General features: G+C 38.1%; 1 protein-coding gene and 1 long non-coding RNA gene across 2 annotated transcripts in view; both read left to right on the plus strand.

Moving 5' to 3' along the window:
- The window catches only part of LOC144198746 (uncharacterized), a 30401-nt gene extending 30107 nt beyond the window's left edge, over nucleotides 1-294 (plus strand). Inside the window, exon 5 of the long non-coding RNA XR_013326777.1 lies at nucleotides 183-294. This is a non-coding gene — a long non-coding RNA (uncharacterized LOC144198746). The remainder of the gene's footprint in view (nucleotides 1-182) is intronic.
- A 3180-nt stretch (nucleotides 295-3474) lies between these two features.
- On the plus strand, nucleotides 3475-23180 carry dclk2a (doublecortin-like kinase 2a). The gene is made up of 19 exons (XM_077719934.1): nucleotides 3475-3610; nucleotides 5395-5491; nucleotides 8101-8329; nucleotides 8886-9573; nucleotides 12873-13210; nucleotides 17090-17192; nucleotides 17252-17338; nucleotides 17403-17453; nucleotides 17544-17614; nucleotides 18445-18526; nucleotides 18604-18712; nucleotides 19245-19302; nucleotides 19377-19496; nucleotides 19672-19818; nucleotides 19887-20023; nucleotides 20089-20166; nucleotides 20901-20997; nucleotides 21063-21239; nucleotides 21970-23180. Exons 4-19 carry the CDS (start codon nucleotides 9162-9164, stop codon nucleotides 22198-22200), a joined length of 2298 nt encoding a protein of 765 aa, XP_077576060.1. The 5' UTR covers nucleotides 3475-3610; nucleotides 5395-5491; nucleotides 8101-8329; nucleotides 8886-9161; the 3' UTR covers nucleotides 22201-23180.
- The last annotated feature ends 560 nt before the right edge of the window (nucleotides 23181-23740 follow it).

Below are 23740 nucleotides of genomic sequence, written 5' to 3' on the forward strand. Positions count from 1 at the left end.
AGAGAGCAACTGTGAGGAGCTGGGAAGAAGAAAATAGGCCTAGATTTTGTCTTTACTAGAAATATTCATCTAAATATCATTTTCATTATATTTTTTTATTGATTGGCAGTTGTTGATGGTGATTTAGATACATTTTAATTGGAGATGTGTGCTTAATTGTTTGTTTTGTGTGCTCATTACAGGGAGAATTGACCCTTGGTTAAGACTGTTAACCCTTTATATGGGAAGTCACTGGTGTCAAAGTGGCGGCTCGGGGGCCAAATGTGGCCCGCCACATCAATCTGTGCGGCCCTGGTAAGTAATTTTCCCAATTTTAAATCAATTCATTTTGTAATCATTTTTTTCTGTGTTTTTAGTTCAAATATCTAAAAATATATTTAAAGAAAGCTAAAATAAACATTATTTTATATCTATAAAAAACTAAATATTCAGGGATTTTAATCCAGTTCTTTAAATCCTTTTATTAAAAATAAATCTAAATATGATGTATATTAAATATCCTGATTTTCCCCCTTTTAAATCAATAATTGTCATTTTTTAATCATTTTTTTCTGTGTTTTATTTAAAAAATAATGTTGTAAAATCCCCTAAAAATTGTTTTTAAAAAGATTAAATAAACATTGTGTTAGAGCTATAAAAAAACTGAATATTCAGGTCTTTTATTCCAGTTTTTTCATCCAATTATATTAAACAAATCTAAATATTATATCTTTTTTACTCGTTTTTTGTTCAAAAAACATTTTGTAAAATCTAAAAATATATTTTAAAAAGGCTAAAATAAACATTGTTTTAGATCTATAAAAAAAACGGAATATTCAGGGCTTTTAATCCAGTTCCTTTAATCCATTTATACATTTTTTAATGAAAATATTATATCTAAAATGGTCTGGTCCACATAAAATCGAGTTGACATTAAAGCGGCCCACGAACCAACTGACCCCAGTCTGACACCCTTGTGGCAAGTAATTATTTGAGGTTATTATTATTAATGCTAACAATTATTTTTATGCTAAAGCGTAAACTCAGCAAAAAAAAAAGAGTCAAAACGTAACATTTTTTATTTTGTGAGCGCTACGCCACACCGCCATTCCCACCCAACTTTTCCCCCGTTTTTCATTGGGTGACTCATTATTCAGATGCCGAGCGTCCATCTGGAAAGCGGCGAGGTTTGGCCGCCTTCCTGGCGTCGTCGTCGTCGTCGCCGCCGGCAACGGCCAGGGAAAAGTGTGCGAAATTGCGAGGACGAGCGACGCTTCGGCAAAGAAGGTGTCAATTTGTCTGGCTCTGATCACCGCTTTCTATCTTCCTCATCTTTTTTTTTTCTTCGTCAAAGAAGGGTCTCGGAAAAACTTTTTGCGGGTCGGGAACACTTTGCAGTCTTGTTAGATTGACGCGAATGAAATGTACGTTCTTTTAGCTGTCTGTCACTTGATAATATCACAGAAATTACAAAAATTGGACAACTATGGCCGTCAAATACCATCATAAATCCAAACGGTATTCTCGCAGAAACGTATTTTAAAAAATTGTTTCACATGAGGTTTATTTGGTTTTTCACAGAATTGCCCAAATGTATCGAATTTGGTCAAATTTGACGATAGTGGTGTGCATAATAGGGTGCGCGGGCCAATTCTGGGCCAGATGGAAACTTTTTTGGGGTCCGTGGGAAATGATGAAAATATAGACCAAGGGTGTCAGACTCGGGTTGGTTTGTGGGGCGCTTTAACGTCAACTTGATTTCATGTGGGCCGGACCATTTTTAGATATAAAATTTTGATATATTTTTTTATAAATGGATTAAAAGTACTGGATTAAAAAGCCTGAATATTCAGTTTCTTATGGATCTAAAACATTGTTTATTTTAGATTTTTTTATATATTTTTTTAGATTTTACAAAATGATTTTTGAACTAAAAACATAAAAAAATGGATTAAAAAATGACAATTATTGATTTAAAAGGGGGAAAATCAAGGAAATGTAATATACATCTATACTCCTCATTTTAATTGAATTCTAAAACAGTAAGTCGACACTCATGATTGACTTTCTCAGGCCACAAAAAAATGATCCGGCGGACCAGATTTAGCCCCCCGGGCCGCCACTTTGACACATGTACTTTAGTTACTGCGAATATTGGAGTGTAAACTACTTTTAGTTGGCAAATGATGTGCGTTATCCTTTTGTGATGACATTTGTGTGTATCATTTTCAGAATATTTTGAAGGGAAAACAAAAGCAAACAACCCTTGATAGATTACATCTGAAAGTCGGAGAGGAGGCGTGGCCTATAAAGCCAATAGAAAGGTATCAAATTTCTGCATCACAAGTCCACTTAAATGTATTTACATTATGTTACGAGCGCGTTGCCATGCAAAAAGTCCAGTCAAGCCAAACTTGCTAATTACAAAAGTTTTGAAGAAGGAACTTAGCGATAACGGCTAATCTAGCGGGAGAGCACCGAGCCCCCCCTGAAGACCCTCACCCACGTTTCTTTTTTATTATTTTTTTCAACGGCGTGATCAAATATGGCGCCGCAAATGTCTCATTAACCCAGGTGCCATTCATTAACATTCCATTATTCAGTCGCTTTGGACCTGCCGCATTTCCTCCGTGGCGACAATTACACGGCCAACGTGGCTACGTTAATTACCTCTCTATTTATTACTAATTAGCAAAACTATATTTAGGAGTATTTAGACGTACATTAACTGGGCCGGAGTCCAATCAGGAGCTAAATATGCCTTGGAAAAATATGTATTATTAGGTTCTATTAATTTGTTTCCAATCATGCTGTGATGTCACGGTTTAGCGAATATTGCAATTTCACGTTGTGTTGAGTTTTGGCGCAAAATATTAGCGACTTTAGCGATAGCTAATGATGAGATTTCATAACATTTTTTGTAAGTAGAGTGGTACGAAATATGTCAATTTTGTCATTCTTTAAAAAAATACCAATAAATTCTTTAAAAATGTAAATTCGGGAATTCTTTTAAAAAAATACCAAAAAATTGGTTCAAAAAAATAGCGACTTAGCATATGATCAAGTGAACTTTTTAATATCATGACAGTTATTTTTTGTAAGTAAAGCAGTACGGAATATGTAAATTCTGTCATTCTTTTAACAAAAAATTGCAATATTTTCTTTAAAAATGATACTTTGGTATGAATTATGTGAAAAATTAAAAAATAAATATTAAAGTTGTTGTGGTCGGTTGCAAGTGAAAGTAAAGCAGCTCACAATGTTAATGGGAGAATTTCAAAATAAAATACCATTTATGTTTTTGGTAAATTTCATAACTTGGATCTTGTTTCTGTATGTTGGGCCATTTATATGTTAAAATTTTTTGTATATACTGTCTCATCTTATCTCATTTTCTGAACCGTCTTTTCCTCATTAGGGTCACCGGGGGTGCTGGAGCTGATCCCAACTGTCTCCGGCTCAGAGGCCAGTTAATCGCACAGGACAAAGAAATGGGAGGAAACCAGAGTACCCAGAGAAAACCCACACTGGCAAGATACAAACTCCAAACAACTGGCCTAACCAGGACTTGAACCCGGGACCCAAAGCCGTTGAGGGCGACACCATGACCACTCAACCACCGTGTTGCCAGGTACGAATGTATTCTGTTTATTATTATTATATCTATATTATTGTGAATACTGGGTTACCAGGTATGACTCTATTCTGTTTATTATTATTATTATTATATTCTATCTGTATATTATTGTGAATTCCATTGGGTTGCCAGGTACAATTGCAATCAGTTTTTTATTATTATTATTTATCTGTATATTATTGTGAATAGCCACCATTGCCACTTGGCTTAGGTAGAAACAAACGAAATGCTACGCTAAGCAATAAGCGCTAACTTGTATCGTTTCCAAACCTGTCGGCAAATTCATCGGCGAGTCGAGCAAAAAAAAAGCGCCGCGCTGCCGCCCGCCCGGCCGGGCTAACCTTTGGACCAAGCCCGCAGACAGCGTAAATTAAAGGCATTAAATCAGCATTTGCCGCCCGCGCCGAGACGTCCCCTTCACACTCGGCTGCTCGGTCACAGCGGACGCCGCGGACGAAGCGTCCGCCCGTCGTCACTGACGAATGGCTTTCATCCGGCGGGCCTGCGGGGCCAGCCAGCGCTCACTCGTGATTTTTAGCTAGCCGGACGACCAATTAAAACAAGGGTTTCAGACTCAGATTGGTTCGCGGGCCGTGTTAATGTCAATGGGCCGGACCATTTTAGATAGAATATTTAGATTTTTTTTTTTTATAAATGGATTAAAAAAACTGGATTAAAAGCCCTGAATATTCCGTTTTTTATAGATTTAAAACAATGTTTATTTTAGCTTTTTTTAAATTTATTTTTAGATTTTACAAAATGATTTTTGAATTAAAAACAGAAAAAAATGGTTAAAAAATGACAATTATTGATTTAAAAGGTGGAAAATCAGAAAATTAAATATAAATCTATATCTATCTTTTTAAATTGATCCTAAAACAAAAAGATTAAGACAGTTAACCCTTTATATGGCAAGTCACAGGTGTCCAAGTGGCGGCCCGGGGGCCAAATCTGGCCGCCGCATCATTTTGTGCGGCCCGGAAAGTACATCTTGAGTGCCGACTTTCTGTTTTAGGATCATATTCAAATGATAGATATAGATGTATATTAAATTTCCTGATTTTCTCCCTTTTAAATCAAAAAATGTAATTTTTTTATCCATTTTTTTCTGTTTTTTAGTTCAAAAATCATTTTGGAAAATCTAAAAATATATTTTAAAAAAAGCTAAAATAAATATTGTTTAAGATCTATAAAAAAACGGAATATTCAGGGCTTTTAATCCAGTTCCTTTAATCCATTTATTTTAAAAAAATCTATATATTCTTATCTAAAATGGCCCACATGAAATCAAGTTGACGTTAAAGCAGCCCGCCAACCAACCCGAGTCTGACACCCTTGGTCTACTTCATCCATGGGTGGCAAGTAATCCAATTTTTCTGTCCCAAAAATTGATCTTCGCCTCCTCCGTCCGGATCGACCCCGACGCCACGGTGTCGCTGGGCAACTGGTCTGTCTTTGATCAAGTGCGTTAAACGTTGACAAGCCGAGCGTCCCGATTCCGCTTGACTGGTGAAATGGCCGAAATTAGTCTCGTGGCACTCGCCTCCACCATAATCCGGGGAACAAATTCCACCACGGCCCTTCCGAGAAAGGCGCACTCGCTCCGCCGTGATTTGAATAATTCAAGTCATAAAGACGTTCGGGTCCAAGTCCTCCACCATTAACGATGTCAGTCTGTTATTTTCCGGCAATTTCTCAGTTTTTTGTTGTTCTTCTTGTGTACACAAGATTTTGAGTCTCATCTCAACCCATTTTCTGAACTATTTTATCCTCACTAGGTTCGCAGAGGGTGCTGGAGCCTACCCCAGCTGACATCAGAGCCAGATTGGTGGTCGGCCAATCACAAGGCACCAGGAGACAAACAACCAATCACATGTAAGTAGGGGTAAATTAGGGTGTTCATTTTAGCCTAGCATGCTTGTCTAAGGAATGTGGGTGAAAACCGGTGTATCCGGTGAAAACCCATGCAGGTAGACCAACCTGGATTTGAACCCAAATCCTCCACCGTCAGGCCGATGCGCCAACCACTTACGCACCGAATCACTCTAGATTTTGAGTGCTACTCCTAAAAGTATAACATTGAAATTATTATTTCAGATCCAATTTAGTATAATTTATTTTAAAAAAAAAGGAATTTAAGTAATTAAACATACTTTAGTTATACTGTATTTTCTGGACTATAAGTCGCACTCAAGTGCTATTTACGTTTTGTTTTCTTTTTAATTCAATCATTATCTTGTTTAAAAAAAAATGTCTACGGTGGCTACTGGCCAAAATTGTCCGGGATAGGCTCCAGCACCCCCATAAACCTCGTAAGGCTAAACGGACTGCACAATCCGACAGAATTAATTAATTAATTTAGATTTAGATGCATTTTAATTGATTAATTTGTCAAATTAAAACAAGAAGTAGATAAAACAAACAATAAACTGTAATTTTTTTACCAAAAAAATATATACCATATTTTCACGACTATGAGGCGCACTTAAGTCTTAAATTTTCTCCAAAATAGACAAGGTGACCCATAATCCTACTTTACATATGGAAAAAAATTCAAATGTGTCATCCATTGACGGTGCGCCTTTAAATGTGGTGCGCCTTATATATGGAAAATACGGTAGGTCATATTTCCCCTTATATTTCACTATAAAATATATTTATTTATTTTAATACTTAGTCAAGAAGTATTTTGTTGAGCATCTTGGAACAACTGGTGTCAAAAATTTTGATTCAACACTTGAATCCACTTGGTTTTGACAAGACTTTGTCTCATTTAAAATGCATTGGCTCGCCATGGCGGCTTTTATGACCAAAGCCTCATTTGGAAAGCGTCAAATGGAGAAATTCCTCCAACGCCGAAAGCTCGACAACACGCGAGACGGGAAGGCAAAAAAAAAAAAAGGAAAAAAATGAGCAACAGATGGCATCCGGCGCGACGAGATTTGGCCTGAAACGTTGAATTTGGATGCGAACGAGGCGGCGTCTGCTAATCACGGGGAAATTTTCATCATCTTTAATGCTTTGTTATTCGCATTTTTGGACCGAAAAGATGATTCAGAATTAAAGTAGTGCTTATTCTTTGGCTTTAAATGAATCCTTTTGATCAAGTACAACTTTAATCCAACTATAATAGTTGCCTCGACGAGGAAATGAATTTAAAAGAAATATTTCAAAATAAAATAGCAGGTCATGATCTATAACGTTTTAAAATAATATAACATAATATACAGTATAGTGGGGTTGAAAGAAAACAACCTAATTTTTATTTAATGAAAAATAAAAATATTTAAAGTTACATTTTTCAAAGTCCCTGATAGACTAAATTAGGTTAAATAAATGTAAAATTTCAAAATAAAATACTGTAAAGTACTGAAATAAAATGCCTAATTTATCACAATAAATATTGTTGTTATTTCAACATAAAAAACAACATTTCCCATATAAACATATATTTTTCTTTTATTTTTCTTGGTTTTAAGGGGTCATGTGACCCTCGCTGTCAATAGCAGCCGTCTGGGGCTGTTGCTAGGCAACAGATGCAAACAGGATGAGCCTGTGTCGATCGCCTTAAATCATTTGCCCCATTATATTTCCTTTTTTTCGCCACTGGGAAAGTAGTAAACTTAAATTTTAAAAAGCCTTAATTTCCTGCCCCTCGCAGTCTAAACTGGGCGAACGTCCACCGTCGTCAATGGCACTCAAGAACTTAAAGCAAAAAGAACTTTCTTATTAGGGAGATGTGAGAGTACAGCGGCGAAAAGCCTTTCCAACAGCACCACCAGCTGGCCAGGAGTTAAAAGCACGACATGTTGAAGTCAGGATGCAGGGAAGCTCAGCCAATAGGAATGTAGAGCGATTTTGACGTCACGTAGACAACCTGCTTGCCAGCTGGTGATTGACGGCGATCCGTCGTGTTGATGATCTGACGTCATCAGTAATGCGCCATGGTTCGTGTTGATTTTGCAAGGGAGGTGGTACATTTTTTAAATAGTTTAAAACCCAATTTGTTGACTTTTAAAATTGAAGTCAGTTAATTTATAAAGTGAAAGACTGTTGACTTTTTATTTTGTTTCCCTTAAGAAAAATGTTCATTCTGCTTAAGCATTTTTAATACTCCAGTATGTATTTGACATGCGCGTGTAGTGTTGAACATCATTCTGGCAGTGTTACAAAACTAACGATAGAGGGCGCTAGCGGATTTGGTTTCGTTCCTTTCTGCTCAGATAAACGGCGCATAGAAGAAAAAAACAACATTAGTTGTTGTGGTATTTATTTTCAAACCCAAGCTAATTTCAATGAACATAAATGTTATTTACATTTTCAATCCTAACAAAATGAATAGCAAATAATCCAAAACTGACCCTTAAATCTCATTTTAAGGGACTAGCATCACATGTTTAATCTGAAAAGCCTGACATCATCTAACATGAGTTTAATTTTCTTCTCCAGGCCCCGGGTCATGATATTTTTATCATTTTCTACAGGTCAATGAAAAAAAATCGTAGTTTGGGCACGCCTGCTGTAGAGGAAATCCTGTTGGTCGGCGGCAGGAAAAGTGCTCCAATTTGCTTTCTGCTCACTTCCTCCCCGGCCGGGACTTCACGCCGCACATCCGACGCAGCTGGCTTCGCATGGGAAGAATCCCGGAGGCGGCGGCCTCGGAAGAACGTGACACGCTGGCTGCCTGCTTCAGAGAAATGGCTGTTTTTTCAGGTACATTTTACACATAGTCTATTTATTTATGGTATATTTTCTTCAAGGTTCAAGTTTATTTTTCATCCAAAATACACAACATGCTAAAGAGTTTGAGATGATAAGTAAGTGATGCATTAGGATATATATAAATACTTTTGTGTGGATAAAAAAAGTACTACAAAAAGTTGTAGGCGGGCCGGTAGAAAAGGGGTTGGCATGGCCGGCTCACAGTTATGGGCTCCCGGGTTCGATTCCAGGTCGGTCTCTTCCTTAGCCCAAAGTCAGCTGGTGTTGGCTCTAGCACCCCCCGCAACCCTTGCCAGGATAGACTAAACAAAAAGTAAAATAATGTAGCAAATGATATAACTTTTTTGTTTAATAAAAGTAAATAATTTCAGCAAGTGATGCTAATTATTTAGTTTAATAAAAGTAAATAATTTCAGCAAGTGATGCTAATTATTAGTTTAATTAAAGTAAATACTTGTAGCAAGTGATGCTAATTATTTAGTTTAATAAAAGTGAAGAATTGTAGCAAGTGATGCTAATTATTGTTGTTGTACCTGTCGGACATTAGGACCCAGCGACGCCGAAAGGGTGGACTTCCCTTCCTCCCTCACGGGTGCTCCATGCATTCATTGATTGGACTTTTTTGACGCCCGCCGGAGCTAACGGGTGGACTTCTGCTTGACTTCGCCCAACTTTGCTTCCAACCACCATGCCCGAACCACCTCGTTTGTTTTCTTGCTAGCTTACCCCCTAGCTAGCCGCCCCATATCTCAGTTTGCGCCATAAAACCAAACCCCCGCAAAAGTCAGGTGGACTTAAAAACAACGCCACCGAAGATAACGACATGTCCCTGAGCAGGAGTATCGAGTTTGAACACTTTGAAGAACGTGAAAGCAAGTCGACCCGGACACCGAGAGCTCCGGGCTCCCACGCCGGAGGAGGTGGCTCCTACCGAGGCGCCGGCGCGACGGCCAGCCCGGCGCACAGCGCGCACTGCAGCTTCTACCGGACTCGAACTTTGCAGTCGCTGACTTCGGAGAAGAAGGCCAGGAAAGTACGTTTCTACCGGAATGGAGATAAGTACTTTAAGGGGCTCGTTTATGCGGTGTCCGCAGACCGCTTCCGATCCATGGACGCGCTGCTCATGGAGCTCACGCGGTCCTTGTCGGACAACGTCAACCTGCCCCAGGGGGTTCGGACTTTGTACGCCCTGGATGGGGGAAGGAAGATCAGCAGCCTGGATGACCTGGTGGAGGGTGAGTTTCCCGATAAAATTACGCGAGACATAATTGAAGTATATTTAAATGTCGTGACAATGAAGAATGACACAGGGATGCTTGCGGTTCAAGTTCAGGCCGAGGTGACACAAAGTTTACATAAGTTCATGTATTTTTCTCAAGCTGTGAACTCGTTTTGACGTTAATATTTGACCTAAAATGATCCCCTCCCACTTTGAATGGACGTGTATGACCGTCAATGGCACTGCAGCATCAATTTAGGTGTCCCATTATTTTACATTAACAATTTGGTGTTGAGTAATTTTGCATTAAGCACTCGGCATAATGTACTTTGCCATTAAATTTGGGTTAGAACGACCCCGATAACGATGATGTCACATTAATATTATTAATAAGCGATTAAGATAAAATTGTTATGACACAACTCCTGTGGAGAAAAATGTCTATTCTGTTTATGTCTTTGCTATAACCTATTGTTGTTTTGTAAACTATCACTATACAGTAATCTCTCGATTATTGCAAATTCACTAATTTCTTTCTGCTATTTTTAAAGATATTTATATTGTTTAAGGTCATAAAAACATAAAATTGACCTCAATTGCACATAAATATTAAGAATATATGTTTGAGCTGAACAGTTAATCATATTTTAATAATTGACAACCAAAACTGAATTTCTGTTATCTTAGCAACGTGTAGTTACCCAAGTTAGCCACTAGACGGCGAGGCCATGGCCAAGTCTTTATAAAATTGCCTAAATTACAAATGAAGAAGCAAAAGTCGAACAAAAAGTTGAACTGTTGATTGTCTTATTTTGGAAATCAGCCTCATTTGAACTTACTGTAGTGTATTAAAAAAACTTTAAAAATATATAGTTTTGCACCCAAGTTAGTTCGGATAGTCTAATTTTTAAACAAGAATTAGATTATATTGAAAAGAATCCCAACACAAGCAGGGCAAGGGTACCGTGGTGGCATCTAATTGCCCGCAATTCCGTTTAAAACTTAATTAGCTTGACACTAAAATGTTATTTCCCCAGTGCATTTCGTCCTCCAGCAGTTCAGCGCTTTCTCAATTACAAAGTTTTTGTCGACTTTACAGGCTGAAATGGATTTTATGGTCGGGATAAAAAGTAGCGAAACCTCTGGACTGTAATAAAAAACAAGCGTTAAAGATTTCCAAAAGATAGGCCGACTTGTCTCGATTAATGTCTCTAGAATTGACGCATCAGCAGTTTGCCGTTATCGAGGCTTGTCGGCAGATTTTTTGGAGCGATTTGCTCGCCTTTGGGTCAAAAAACAGTAAAAAAATAAAATTAAAATAAGTCAAAAACTAACTAAAACTACTGTATTAGCTTACTAGCATCTATGCTATCATGTTTCCCCAAAATATGTCAATAATCACCTAAATTAATCTGAAAATATCTACTTGGATTTACTCCAACCTCAGAAAGTATCACTAAGATATTTTTTTAAAGTCTCAAAAATAGCATAGCATAGCTAGCTTATCTCTTATAGCCTTCCTGTTTTTTTTGGTTCATTTCCAGGTTACTTTCAGTTGATAATAGTTTATTTCTGAGCCTCTTCCTCTTGGTTTTAGGTCACTTACTGTTAGTCTTCTGTTATCTGCGGTTTATTTTTGGACATTTCTAGATCAGATTCTTCACATTTCCACAAAAAAACTCTTGTTTACGGTCCCTAAATCCTTTCTACATTTAATTTTGTCTATCCATTTTGCCTGGGAGGGTTGTCTCGGCCTACTGGCTCGCTGCCGACCTCCCTAGGTCAAATTTATTTGGTCATCTAGCAATCCCAATGTCAGCCAATGAGTTAAATGCTATGCTAGCAAAAAAAGGTAGCAAATGATTGATGTTATTTTGGCATGGCAAACATTTTTTTTGTATTTCCCATCTGCTTTTGACCGCATCTGTCGTCCATATTAGGACAGCACTTCACAGTGGGCGTCGCCACCTGAGACCCCGCCCCCAGGGAGAATAAACCTGTCATAGAATGCCACCATCTTCCAGGACTATCCGACTCATGGGTTAAATGCTAGCTAGCCGCGGGGCAGTCCCCCGTCTCCTTCCCGTGGCCTAGCTGCATAATTAGCACGGCTAACCAAGCCAAGTATCGAGGGAGACCTCGTCACTCACAATGGCCTCGTTTCGCCCGCCAACTCTTTTCTTGACACGCGGCAGCAAAATATGACAGTCTGGATTTCATAGTCGCGCTTTTGCATGTGGGCTTCAACGGATTACAATTGCTGTCCCCACGCACATCACCTAATCAGCTTCCCATTGATCGGCCATGGCGGATCAGATCCAGTAGCGTGCTAGAGCTAGCATAAGACCCATACCAAAAAATAATGTTTTAACCCTTTGGCTGCCCAAAATATTACATTTTACTTGTACATACACTGCTTTACATTGGGGAAAATATTTCTTATTGGAGTTATACCTTGAGATACGAGCTTAATGCGTTCCAGGACCAAGCTCGTATGTCAATTTACTCATAGCTAATCAATTTTTCCCGTTAAAAGATAATCAAATTCAAATTTATCTGCTCCCACTCTCTAAAAAAACACCAAAACAGGAGATTACAATGGATTTTATTTATTGGTTGTGATTGACCAACTACTCAAAAAATAATAAATGTATACCTAGTGGTTATGATCTTTAATACTAAAATATGACACGCGCTCGTAACATAAAATAAACTTTATTCACGGGAACCATCTTGGATGCTCTTATCTCAAAAATTGGCTCGTATCTTAAGGCAAAATTCTCAATTTTCTCATATCTCAAATTTCTCGTAAATTGGGACACTTTTGTGTCAAGGTATGACTGTAATTTACTTCTTACTCTCTAATTTTCATGACTATAAGGGGCATTTAAGAGTCTTACATTTTCTCAAAAATAAACAGGGCGCCTTATAACCCAGTCTGCTTTAAAAAAATGTTATTCATTGACGGTGCGCCTTATATATGAAAAAAAAACGGTAATTTGTGCTGCATCAGCTTCCAATGAACCTAATGTCTTTTTAATGTACTTAGAGAAAACCAGTAGACGGAGAATACGCAAATACATATTTGAAGCCAACCTTGTGGCGGTTGAGTTAACTACAAGACCTTGACCTTGCATTGCGGTCCACACATCTATCCCACATACTCAGGTTTCCCCTCTAAACCCCAAAATGTCTTTTTAAGAATACTCCAACCCACTGCCAAAAAGTCTTCCTAACAAAATAAAATCTCCAATCATGTTCACACTGTTCTCCATCTTCATTCTACAACCAAAACCCTCCATTTTTCCCCCCCAGGCGAAAGCTACGTATGCGCCTCCAACGAGCCCTTCCGCCGAGTGGACTACACCAAGAACGTCAACCCCAACTGGGCCGTGGGGAGCAAGACGGGGACGTCGCGTTCCCTATCCTCGCTGCTCTCGCCCAGGGGAGATCGCCAACGCGAACCCAAGGACTTCATCAAGCCCAAATTGGTGACGGTGGTCCGTAGCGGCGTCAAGCCACGCAAGGCCGTGCGAGTCTTGCTCAACCGGAAGACGGCGCATTCCTTCGAGCAGGTGCTCACCGATATCACGGAAGCCGTCAAGTTGGACTCGGGCCCTGTCAAGAAGTTGTACACATTGCAAGGCAAGCAGGTGAGTGTCTGCTATAGTTAGCTTGTGGCATTGTTAAAGGTTGCTAAAGGTGGTGTAAAATGGAGACTGTTATTTTGCTAGGGATTAGCATGTTTTGGGATATAGTTCTAGCAGAAATCTGCAACTCATTCTGGGTATTTTTCCATTTTAAAAATCCTAATTTAATTTGAAGATTAATTCATGATTATTATGAATTTTGTGATTGTGATTTTTATTATTATGAGTAGTAGTGTTATTAAATTATTTATTTATAATTTTATAATTTTAATTAATTTTTTAATGAATCGATAGAAACTGGATTAAAAGCCCTGAATATTCAGTTTTTTACAGATCTAAAACAATGTTTATTTTAGCTTTTTCATATATTTTTAGACTTTACAAAATTATTTTTGAACTAAAAACACAGAAAAAAATTGATTAAAAAATGACAATTATTGATTTAAAAGGGGGAAAATCAGGAAATGTAATAATCTATGTTCTTCATTTTAATTTAATCTTTCCCTAACATAACATCCCATAATTCAGTAAACAAAATTCTGTCACCTCTCAGATCAAAACAGGGTCCAAAGTTCACTTTTATTTTCCTGGAAAGCGCTCACCCAAAAACACAACCCGCCATCTGAGCCACGACACCCCCCACCCCCGGGTGGGGGCTGCCATCTGCTCCGCCCCCCGCCACCCCTCCAAAAAAAACAGAGTTTCCAGCCAAGCGACCCATCGAACTCACCCAAACAGAAGCGGAGTGTCACACACACACACACACACACGTGCCCCCTCGCCCCATGCCACCAGCGGGTAATTAACCCACCACGCGGGAAGCTCAGCTGTCAGGTGCCACCCACACAATACCCGCCCTATCCCGCCCCCATGTTAAATTCTGCTATTCAGATTTAACATTAACTCATAGGCTGCCATTGACTGTGGTAAAGGGAGCGTAAAAAATAAACAGAATTTTTGGCAGGGATGTCAAATGTGAGGGTCAGGGCCCAGAAGTGACCCAAACTTTTTTCAGTGGTGGCACACTTTTTGTATTGCTATTTAACATTATAAAGTCGTTCTCGTCAATGTTTGATTAACAGGAATTAGATAAACTACACAAATGATTAAAAAAAATCACAGAGATCTAACAATGGTGTCAAAGTGGCGGCCCGGGGGCCAAATCTGGCCCGCTGCATATTTTTTGTGGCCCAAAAAAGTAAATCATTAGTGCTGACTTTCTGTTTTAGGATAAAATTTAAATGAAGAGTATAAATAAATTTATATTAAATTTCCGGATTTTCCCCTTTTAAATCAATTATTGTCATTTTTTAATCCTTTTTTCTGTGTTTTTAGTTCAAAAAATATTTTGTAAAATCTAAAAATATATTTAAAAAAGCTCAAGTAAACATTGTTTTTGATATAAAAAAACGGAATATTCAGGGCTTTTAATCCAGTTCTTTTAATCAATTTATCTAAAATCTAAATATTATATCTAAGATGTCCAATCCATTTTGACTGGGAGCGTGTCGGCATAAACCAAAATCCTCCCGGGGTCCTAAATTAGCCAAAACCACCTCATAGGGTGGAGACGGAATCCAACTCTGTAAATTCTCAGTATCTCAAAGTCAGAAGTTAAACAACTCCACAAACTCAGGAAATGAGTTTAAGATGAGATCATTTGGAACATCTGCTCTTTGATAGCCTTGCCCTCCCTCGTAGATAATTGCTTATTCACGCTAAACTCCTGCTTACAACAAACACAACAAAGTACACAAAGAGTACTTGTGTCCCGATCCGATAGTTCGTATAGTCACGCATATTTTTGAATTGTATTTTTGGGAAGCGACTTGCTTTTTTTCGGCCGCTATCCTCCGGCGGATTAAAGCCAGGCCGCCATCTGATCGTTTTCAGGGCCAAGTGTGGGATTAAAGCGGACAGCTTTCCTGTCAACCGCCGAGAAATTTGTCTTGCTCCCGATAGCAGATTTTTTTGCATGCTAGTTTAGTCCGTGGTGGATTATATTAATATGTTGGTACAAAAAAATGCAATGGAGGTGGAAATGGTGAGTCTTGTATTGGATAAATTGTCAAATTCAACCATTTTAAGGGTAGAGTTTAGGACACGGGTGTCAAAGTGGCGGCCCGGGGGCCAAATCTGGCCCGCCGCATCATTTTTTGCGGTCCGAGAATGTAAATTGTGAGTGCCGACTTTCTGTTTTAGGATCAAATTAAAATGAAGAATATAGATGTATATTACATTTCCTGATTTTTTTACCCCTTTTAAATCAATAATTGTTATTTTTTTAATCAATTTTTTTCCTGTTTTTTAGTTTCAAAATCATTTTGTAAAATCTAAAAATATATAAAAATATTTTATGTTGTCCACTTTAATATGGAACATAATTAAAGAAAAATTTGGCAGATTTTACCTTACTAAGAAAAAAAAGCTCAAAAAACATTGTTTTAGATCTATAAAAAACTGAACATTCAGACATTTTAATCCATTTATAAAATAATAAAATAAATCTAAATATTATATCTAAAATAGTCCAGCCCACTCTAAACCGAGTTGAAATCAATGCGGCCCGCGAACTAACCCGAGTCTGTCACCCTTGGCTTATACACAGATGAGGCTTATATGCGAGAGAATATGATAAAACTTAAAAATATCCATTTTGAAATCCCGTTTTTTTCACCCAGCTCGATTTCCCATCACCTAATCAGATCTACTCTGTACCGCCACATTTTCCGAACATTTAGTCTGACACTTTTGCGTGCTGAAAAACAACAATGGCCGATCCTTTTTTTGGGGGTGGAGCCAACCACGGGGACGGCGTCTATTGTCCTCTATTGTGTGATGTCAAGAGCCTCTCAAACGCTCTTTTCAATCCCCGGTTGGCGTCAGTCCACCCAAGCGGAACATCCACTCGTGTCCTCGTTGTTGTCATCCAAGCACCCCCCGCGCGCCGGATGAATTGACGCTAGGTCGGCCGGACAAGCCCGGAAACGCGGCAGGTCACCTTCCCGGCCGGCAATGGTTAATCACGGCCTCCTTTCCATCCGCCGCCAACCTCTAACTGTCGCGTCCATCCAGCCCGGGCGGGCCGTGACGCCCCGGGGCGACGTTAATGACCCGAGACGTCGGGCCGCGTTTTCTTTCCGCTGCCCACCCGCGCAACATCGATTGGTCGTGCTGCCCTCAATTTCCCTGTTTGGGTGGGCGCTCGGTTTAATCGGCGGGGAGTAGATGAGAATTTGACATGCTTGTGACTTTTAGCGGCCTACATTGGCAGAAGCTCCGCCCCTCTTTGAAACTTGCTACCACCAGATTCACCAAAAAATTTATTGGTTTTTAGTTGCTGGGTGTCACTGTGGTTGTCTAATGTTGATTTTTAGATTGGAATAGCCATTTTGGGGATATATTCTATGAAAAAGAAGCCTAAAATGTTAGAAAACTGAACACCAGTTTCACCAAAAAATATAGTTTTTAGTTGCTGGGCATCATTGTGGTTGTCTAATGTTGATTTTTGATTGAAGAAGCCATTTTGGGGATGAATTCCATCAAAATGAAGTCTGGAATGTTAGAAAACTAAACACCAGTTTCACCCAAAAAAAATGATTTTTTTAGTTTCCTAATGTCGATTTTGGTTTGAAGCAGCCATTTTGGGGATAACTTCCATGAAAACAATACGTTTCCAAAATAAATACCCCTAATCCCAGTTTTTCCAATCAACACCAAGTTTGACGGAACAAAAAAAAGAGATCCACCAAAAAAGTCAAAAATCCGATGCCTAGACTTCAACAGAAAATCGTCTATTTGGTCCAAAGCAGCCATTTTTGGGGCTACATTTCATTTTTTTTTTTTAATGACTCAAAACTTTTCTACCCTTTTTTTTCCCAGATCACATGTCTCCAGGACTTCTTTGGCAACGATGACGTATTCATTGCGTGCGGCCCGGAAAAATTCCGCTACGCCCATGATGACTTTGCCCTGGATCATAGCGGTAAGGATTTCTCTACCCTCAAAAGATTCCTTCACAAAAACTCTTTTTTGTTCGAACAGAATCCAAAGGAGTCAAATCGTCTTTACAGAGCCGCCCAATCACCCCGAATAGAACCGCCAAGAATCGCAGCAAGTCACCCGTCACAGGTAGTACAACAAATAACAACACTGCAGTTCTTGTCTCTAAAACCACACGTTTTTTTTTTATCAGTGTGGCGTACCACCCGCGTTTCGGCCAATCAGACGTCTACCAAAAGTCCAGGTGAGTTCAGAGCGTGTAAATGGTCAATTTCAGCCATTTCTAAATGTGAATGCGCGATTAAATATGTTTTTTGTTGTTTTTGTCAAACAGTAAATGGACATGTCTCCACGACAAAATCAACAAAATCCTCCTCGCCTTCCCCCGTCAGCCCTCAAAGAAAGGTAAGAGAATTTATTGGCTATTTTTTTTAAATAACTAATAAATAAATTAAAAAGCATTTTATTAATACTTAAACTGGCAGCCATTATCCTTTTTTTACGTTTTGGGGAATTTGTATGGCACAAAAAATTGTAAAATTTAGAATGAGCTTTAATTACAATGTATTTATTTATAATAATCAATTATGAATATCATTACTATTTGTTATACCCTATTATTCTTTATTTGCAATTTTACACACAATTGAATAAAATAACAAATTAATGACATATTTTATTGTCAATTTTTTTTGTCTTTTTGATAATTAAGACCATACCAAAACATGGAATTGACTTAAAATATAATATATCATGAAAATAACTACAAAAAATTCAATAAATTAAAATACATTTTATTTAAACCTACTTTACATATTTACAGTTAATGCTGGAAATAGTTTTGAAATAATTACCTTTTTAATTTTCATTAATCCCAACAAATTGTAATTTTTGATGTAATGTAGATTTTCTGAATATCCATAAATTGATCAAAATTCAATGATGTCAGTATGAGTATCTTAAAAGTAGCCATTCATTTGACCTAGTTTCAAATAAATAAATAAAGATTGTATTTGCTTAAAGTACTTTCTGGCATGTGGGAACCTTAATCTGATTTCTGGTTGGATTATTTGCCGGTTGCAGACGACACGGTCTGAAATGAGCAAGCCACTTGGCAAACTCTCCCAGAATTATCCGCCATGTGTCGGATTTGACGACATGAAACAGCCCATTTGGCGTCAAGCCGTTATCGTGACGATAAATAAATGACATTTCATCTTTTTTTTCCCCTTTAGACACCTTGGTCAGATCCCGATTCCAATTCAAATGCCGTAACTTCTCTCGACAACCACAAGGCGGAGACAAACAACCCGGAAGGTACGTCACCCTCTATCTAAATTCCACCCCGTTTGTCCTATTTTTAGAGCTGTTTTTTAATTTATTTTCTTTGACAGTTAATGGTAACCACAGCAACCAGATCTCACCCGCCATCTTGGAGAAGTACACCATCGGTAGAGTGATTGGCGATGGGAACTTTGCTGTGGTCAGAGAATGTGTCGAGAGGTAAGGGCAGGCGTTTGCGGTAATCCCTCGATTAGCGCGGATTCACTACGTTACGATTTTTTCCGCTAATAATTTTTTAAAACTTTTTTTTGTAAGTTCTTTAAAATGAAAATACACTCTTGCTACAAGGAATCAGCCCTGAGGGGGAAAAGTTATAATTGGGGCAACCCTACTTAGTATTTTTTTAAGATTAATTGCAATATTCGAGGGATTACTGTACTCTCATTTTCACACTGACTAGAAACAGTGCTGTCCAAAATCACAAAATTTAAATAAATCCATTTTAAATTGAGCCTGATTACAAACCGAATTTCATTTTCTTCCATTTCCATAAAAATATTTAATTGACCAAAAACTGTATTTACATAAAAGATAAATGGGAAAAAAAATAAGTGAATCATCACCACACATTATCTTGGGTCTGTTTTCTTTTTTAAAAATTTTTAACGTTTCCCATACCCACTCGCGCCGTATTTATACAAAAAAAATTAACTTTTTTTGGTGCGAATAATTTTGTGGCATTTCTCAACAGGCCCACAGGAAGAGAATTTGCACTGAAGATCATCGACAAAACCAAGTGTCGTGGCAAGGTAGATTGATTAATGTAGTATATGTAAAATTATTTTTCAAAAATAAAATAAAATATTAAATTTGTTTTTGTCAGGAACACCTGATCGAAAACGAGGTGTCAGTCCTGAGGCGGGTGAAGCACCCCAACATCATCCTGCTTGTGGAAGAAGTGGACACGCCCACCCAGTTGTGTCTCGTTATGGAACTGGTTAAGGTTGGTTATGGTTACTTTTTACCTTAATGATGAGTGATGAGTATGTTAATACTTGAGTCCTTTTTTTCTCTTTATGTTTCATATGTACTGTTAACGGATGCACTTTTTTATATGTATCCTATCTTGTGCTGACCCCGCCCATCTGTCAACCCTGTCACGTGTCTTTCCGCCACAGGGGGGCGACTTATTCGACGCCATCACATCTTCCACCAAGTACACGGAAAGGAGCGCCAGCGTCATGTTGGGCCAACTAGCCGCCGCCCTGCGCTACCTGCACGCCATGGACGTGGTCCACAGAGACATCAAGCCGGAAAACCTGCTGGTCCGTCCTATCACCGTTTCCGCCCCGCCCACGGCCCCGCCCTCAACCTTTTTGGCGTACCTCTTCAGGTGTTCCGGAAACCCGACGGCACAGAGTCACTCAAACTGGGCGACTTCGGTTTGGCCACCACGGTGGCGGACGGGGCTTTGTACACCGTGTGTGGAACGCCCACTTACGTGGCGCCCGAAATCATCGCTGAAACCGGGTAAGAAAGGATTTTTTATGTGAATATGTGAAGTTTTTTTGTTAATTTACCTTTTTTTTCTATAGTTATGGGGTGAAAGTGGACGTCTGGGCGGCTGGAGTCATCGCCTACATCCTCCTGTGTGGTTTTCCTCCCTTTCGTAGGTGAGGATTACAATTTGGGGCGGCCATTTATTGGGAATTCGGATACGTTATGATGAGCTCAAGATAACGTTTCCACAATATTCAATGTGTTTATTGTCATTATACAAGTATAATGAGATTTAAAGCTTTACAAGTGACAACAACAAACAACAGAGGAATAAATAATGACTAATAGTCAATATAGGATTAATGAAAAAATCAGTAGTCAATATATAAGTTAACAACATAAATAATTAAATTACACAAATAACAAAAGAACAAAAAAACAGAAAAATAATCACTAAATAATAAATAAATTGACCGGTAGGCTACATAATAAATAAGTACTGTATTTACTCGCATATAAGCCTCTTGACTTAAAATAGTTGAATTTTACAATTTCTCCCATATAAGCGGTCCTTGCCTTAATATTGTTGAATTTTACAATTTCTCACGTATAAGCCGTCCCTTACCTTAAAATCATTGAATTTTACATTTTCTCGCATATAAGCCGCCTCCCGGTTCATAATTTTAACCTCCATATTCATGCTTTTAATAGGGGGTACAACAATGTGTTACTTTGAAGGGAAAATCTTGAGAAAATTCATTCATGTTTTTTTTTCTGAAATACTGTATCAATCAGAAGCACATTTTTAGGTTCACAATAAGTTTGACACATTGTCAAAATGTCGCAAATATGACCGTTGATAATAATTGTAAGGTCTCTTTTTAAACTCCTTTCTGTTTTTTTTCAGCGAGAACAACCGACAAGAGGAGCTTTTTGAGAAAATTCTACTGGGTCAACTGGACTATCCCAGTCCATACTGGGACAACATCAGCCACGCAGCCAAAGTTGGATCACTTTTCATAACTGCCATTTTGTTTCTATGCACCATACTAACGCTAATTCTCGCCAGGATTTGATCGGCAAAATGCTGCGGATCGACTCGGTGGCTCGCTACTCGGCGGAGGACGTCCAAGCTCATCCTTGGGTGAGGCGGGAGGACGACGTCAAGGTGACAGTAACATCCGAGACACATTTCAGCACTGCTGAACAGCAGGAAGATGCTAATCCGAGCATCTCTGTCATTGAGGTAAGTCAATTTTCATAGTAAACTGTGGCTTCCCCCAGTGGCGAAATAAAGTAAAAGTACTTTAATTCATTATTAACGGATACCTAAATGACACTACCAAACTTCCCAAAAAAATTTGAGCGGATTTTTTTGACATAGTATAGTAAGGCTTTATTTCTTTAAAAAAACGACATAGTCTAGTAAGGCTTATTTTCCTTAAAAAATGACATAGTATAGTAAGGCATTTTTTATTTAAAAAACGACATAGTATAGTAAGCTTTTTTTTTTTTTTTTGAAAACGACATAGTATAGTAAGGCTTTATTTCTTTAAGAAAGGACATAGTATAGTAAGGCATTTTTTAATTTCTTTAAAAAATGACATAATATAGTGAGGCTATTTTATTCAAAAAGAGACATAGTTATAGTAAGGCTTTATTTCTTTAAAAAATGACAGTATAGTAAGGCATTTTTATTTTAAAAACTACATAGTATAGTAAGGCTTTTTTCTGTAAAAAATGACATAGTATAGTAAGCCTTTTTTCTTTAAAAACTACGTAGTATAGTAAGGCTTATCCCCCCAAAAAATGGCAAATAAAATGACAAACAATAATAGACCGAGATTCACTTAGCTGGCGGCCATCTTGGGTAGGGCAACCATCTTAAAGTACAACACCCTTTGGAGATTCCTTATCCAGACTCCTCCCCATTAATTGACATTACAGAACGTTGACCACGTTCTCTCTCCTCCCAGAAAACGACACTCGACAAAGAAAACCTCCTTCCGTCCGCCCCCAAATCGGAGGAGGACGCCGTTTGTCCCGATCCCGCGCCCCAATGTCCCGTCAAACACGTGGCCTTCCTCCCCCTCATGTTCCCCTCGCCACCGTCCACGCCGCCCTCATCCTCCGCCTCGCCACCGTCCCCCCCGCCCGCCATCCCGGAGGAGACGGCGGTCGCCCGGGAACTGGTAGAGGGCGTTTAAAAAAAACAAACATGCTAGCTCGCTAGCCCCCCCACAAGACTTGTTTGTATTTATTGAGAAGGAACTGGATGGTGAACACAACCAATCACAAAATGGCGCACAACCTTGCAGATTTCATTTGGACAAATAGTTTTGGTGAGAAGTATCGACAATAAATGGTAAGATTTTAAATTTTAAAAATGAAATATTCCGTAGCTGCTTACTGGAGAAATGTTAGCATCATTCTTGCTCGTGTAGCACTTAATAACGCTTAAATAAAATATTGTTTTTAAGAAAAACAAGTAGTAGTTCATTCATTTTAGACATCAGTCAGCTTTTTTAAAAATTAAACTGGAAAAATACAATATTTAATGTAAAGAGGATTCGTATAATTAAAACGACACGATTAACTTTAGCTTAGCTAACAGTTGACTAGCATTGCTAGCTTGTTCTATGGTGATTAATCATTTAAAAATTTTAAATTTGTTCACACAAAAGGTGAATGATGTGATATTTTAGGTTAGGATTTGCAAAATATTAAAATTATTTGATTAGTTGAAGTTTGAGACCACGAAGTAGAGCGTTAGCATTAGCTAGGTTCGCTATATTTAATTCTAGTACACAATACTCTGCCTAAAGGTCAGTCCAAGTATTGCAGCTTTTCTTAATCGTTAAAAATATGATCTATTATTTCCACTTCATCTTTTTACTCCATAATTGAGGTATTTTTCCACATATTTCTCAGTTTTATATCGTTAGCTTACTTTTTGAACAGCAGATTGTTTCACTTCCTTGGTTGGCCTCAAGAGGGCAGCAAGTATCTGTCTCAAATCAACTTAAATATGCGGGAAAAAAGGTTGGAAATTTGGAAATGCTGGTAAGATATGAATATATTTTAAATGATATTCATGTACAACTTGATAGTCAATTCATTTGACATTTCTATCTTTTTTTAGGTTAAGAAATGCCGTTAAAAGGAAAAGACATTTTGCCTGTTAGGGTATGCTACCAAAGGACCATGTAAAGTAAGTATTTTTTTCTTTAAAATGACCATGTATAGTAAGGCGTTTAGTTCTTTAAAAAACGACATAGTATACTAAGGCTTTTTTTCATACAAAAATGACCATGTATAGTAAGCCTTATATATATATTTTTTTTCATTAAAGACACTCATTAAAACAAAGGTAGGTAGACCATGTATGATAAGCCTTTTATTTGTTGAAAACAATGTCATAACTGTCTTTTTTACCCCAGTAAAACAGGTCAACAACATGGTGAACCAGTGGTCAGCACGTCCGCTTCACAACTCGGAGATCCAGGTTCCATCCCAGGTAGATTCCGACCGAAGTATAGTAAGGCTATTTTCTTTAAAAAATAACATAGTATAGTAAGGCTTTTTCCCGAAAACGACATAGTTTAGTAAGGCTTTATTTCTTTAAAAACGACCTAGTATAGTAAGGCTTTTTTCGCAAAAAAACGACATAGTATAGTATGGCTTTTTTTTCCGCAAAAAAACGACATAGTATAGTATGGCTTTTTTTCGCAAAAAAACGACATAGTA

Source organism: Stigmatopora nigra, chromosome 6, assembly GCF_051989575.1.
Source record: "Stigmatopora nigra isolate UIUO_SnigA chromosome 6, RoL_Snig_1.1, whole genome shotgun sequence".
NCBI classification, from domain to species: domain Eukaryota; kingdom Metazoa; phylum Chordata; class Actinopteri; order Syngnathiformes; family Syngnathidae; genus Stigmatopora; species Stigmatopora nigra.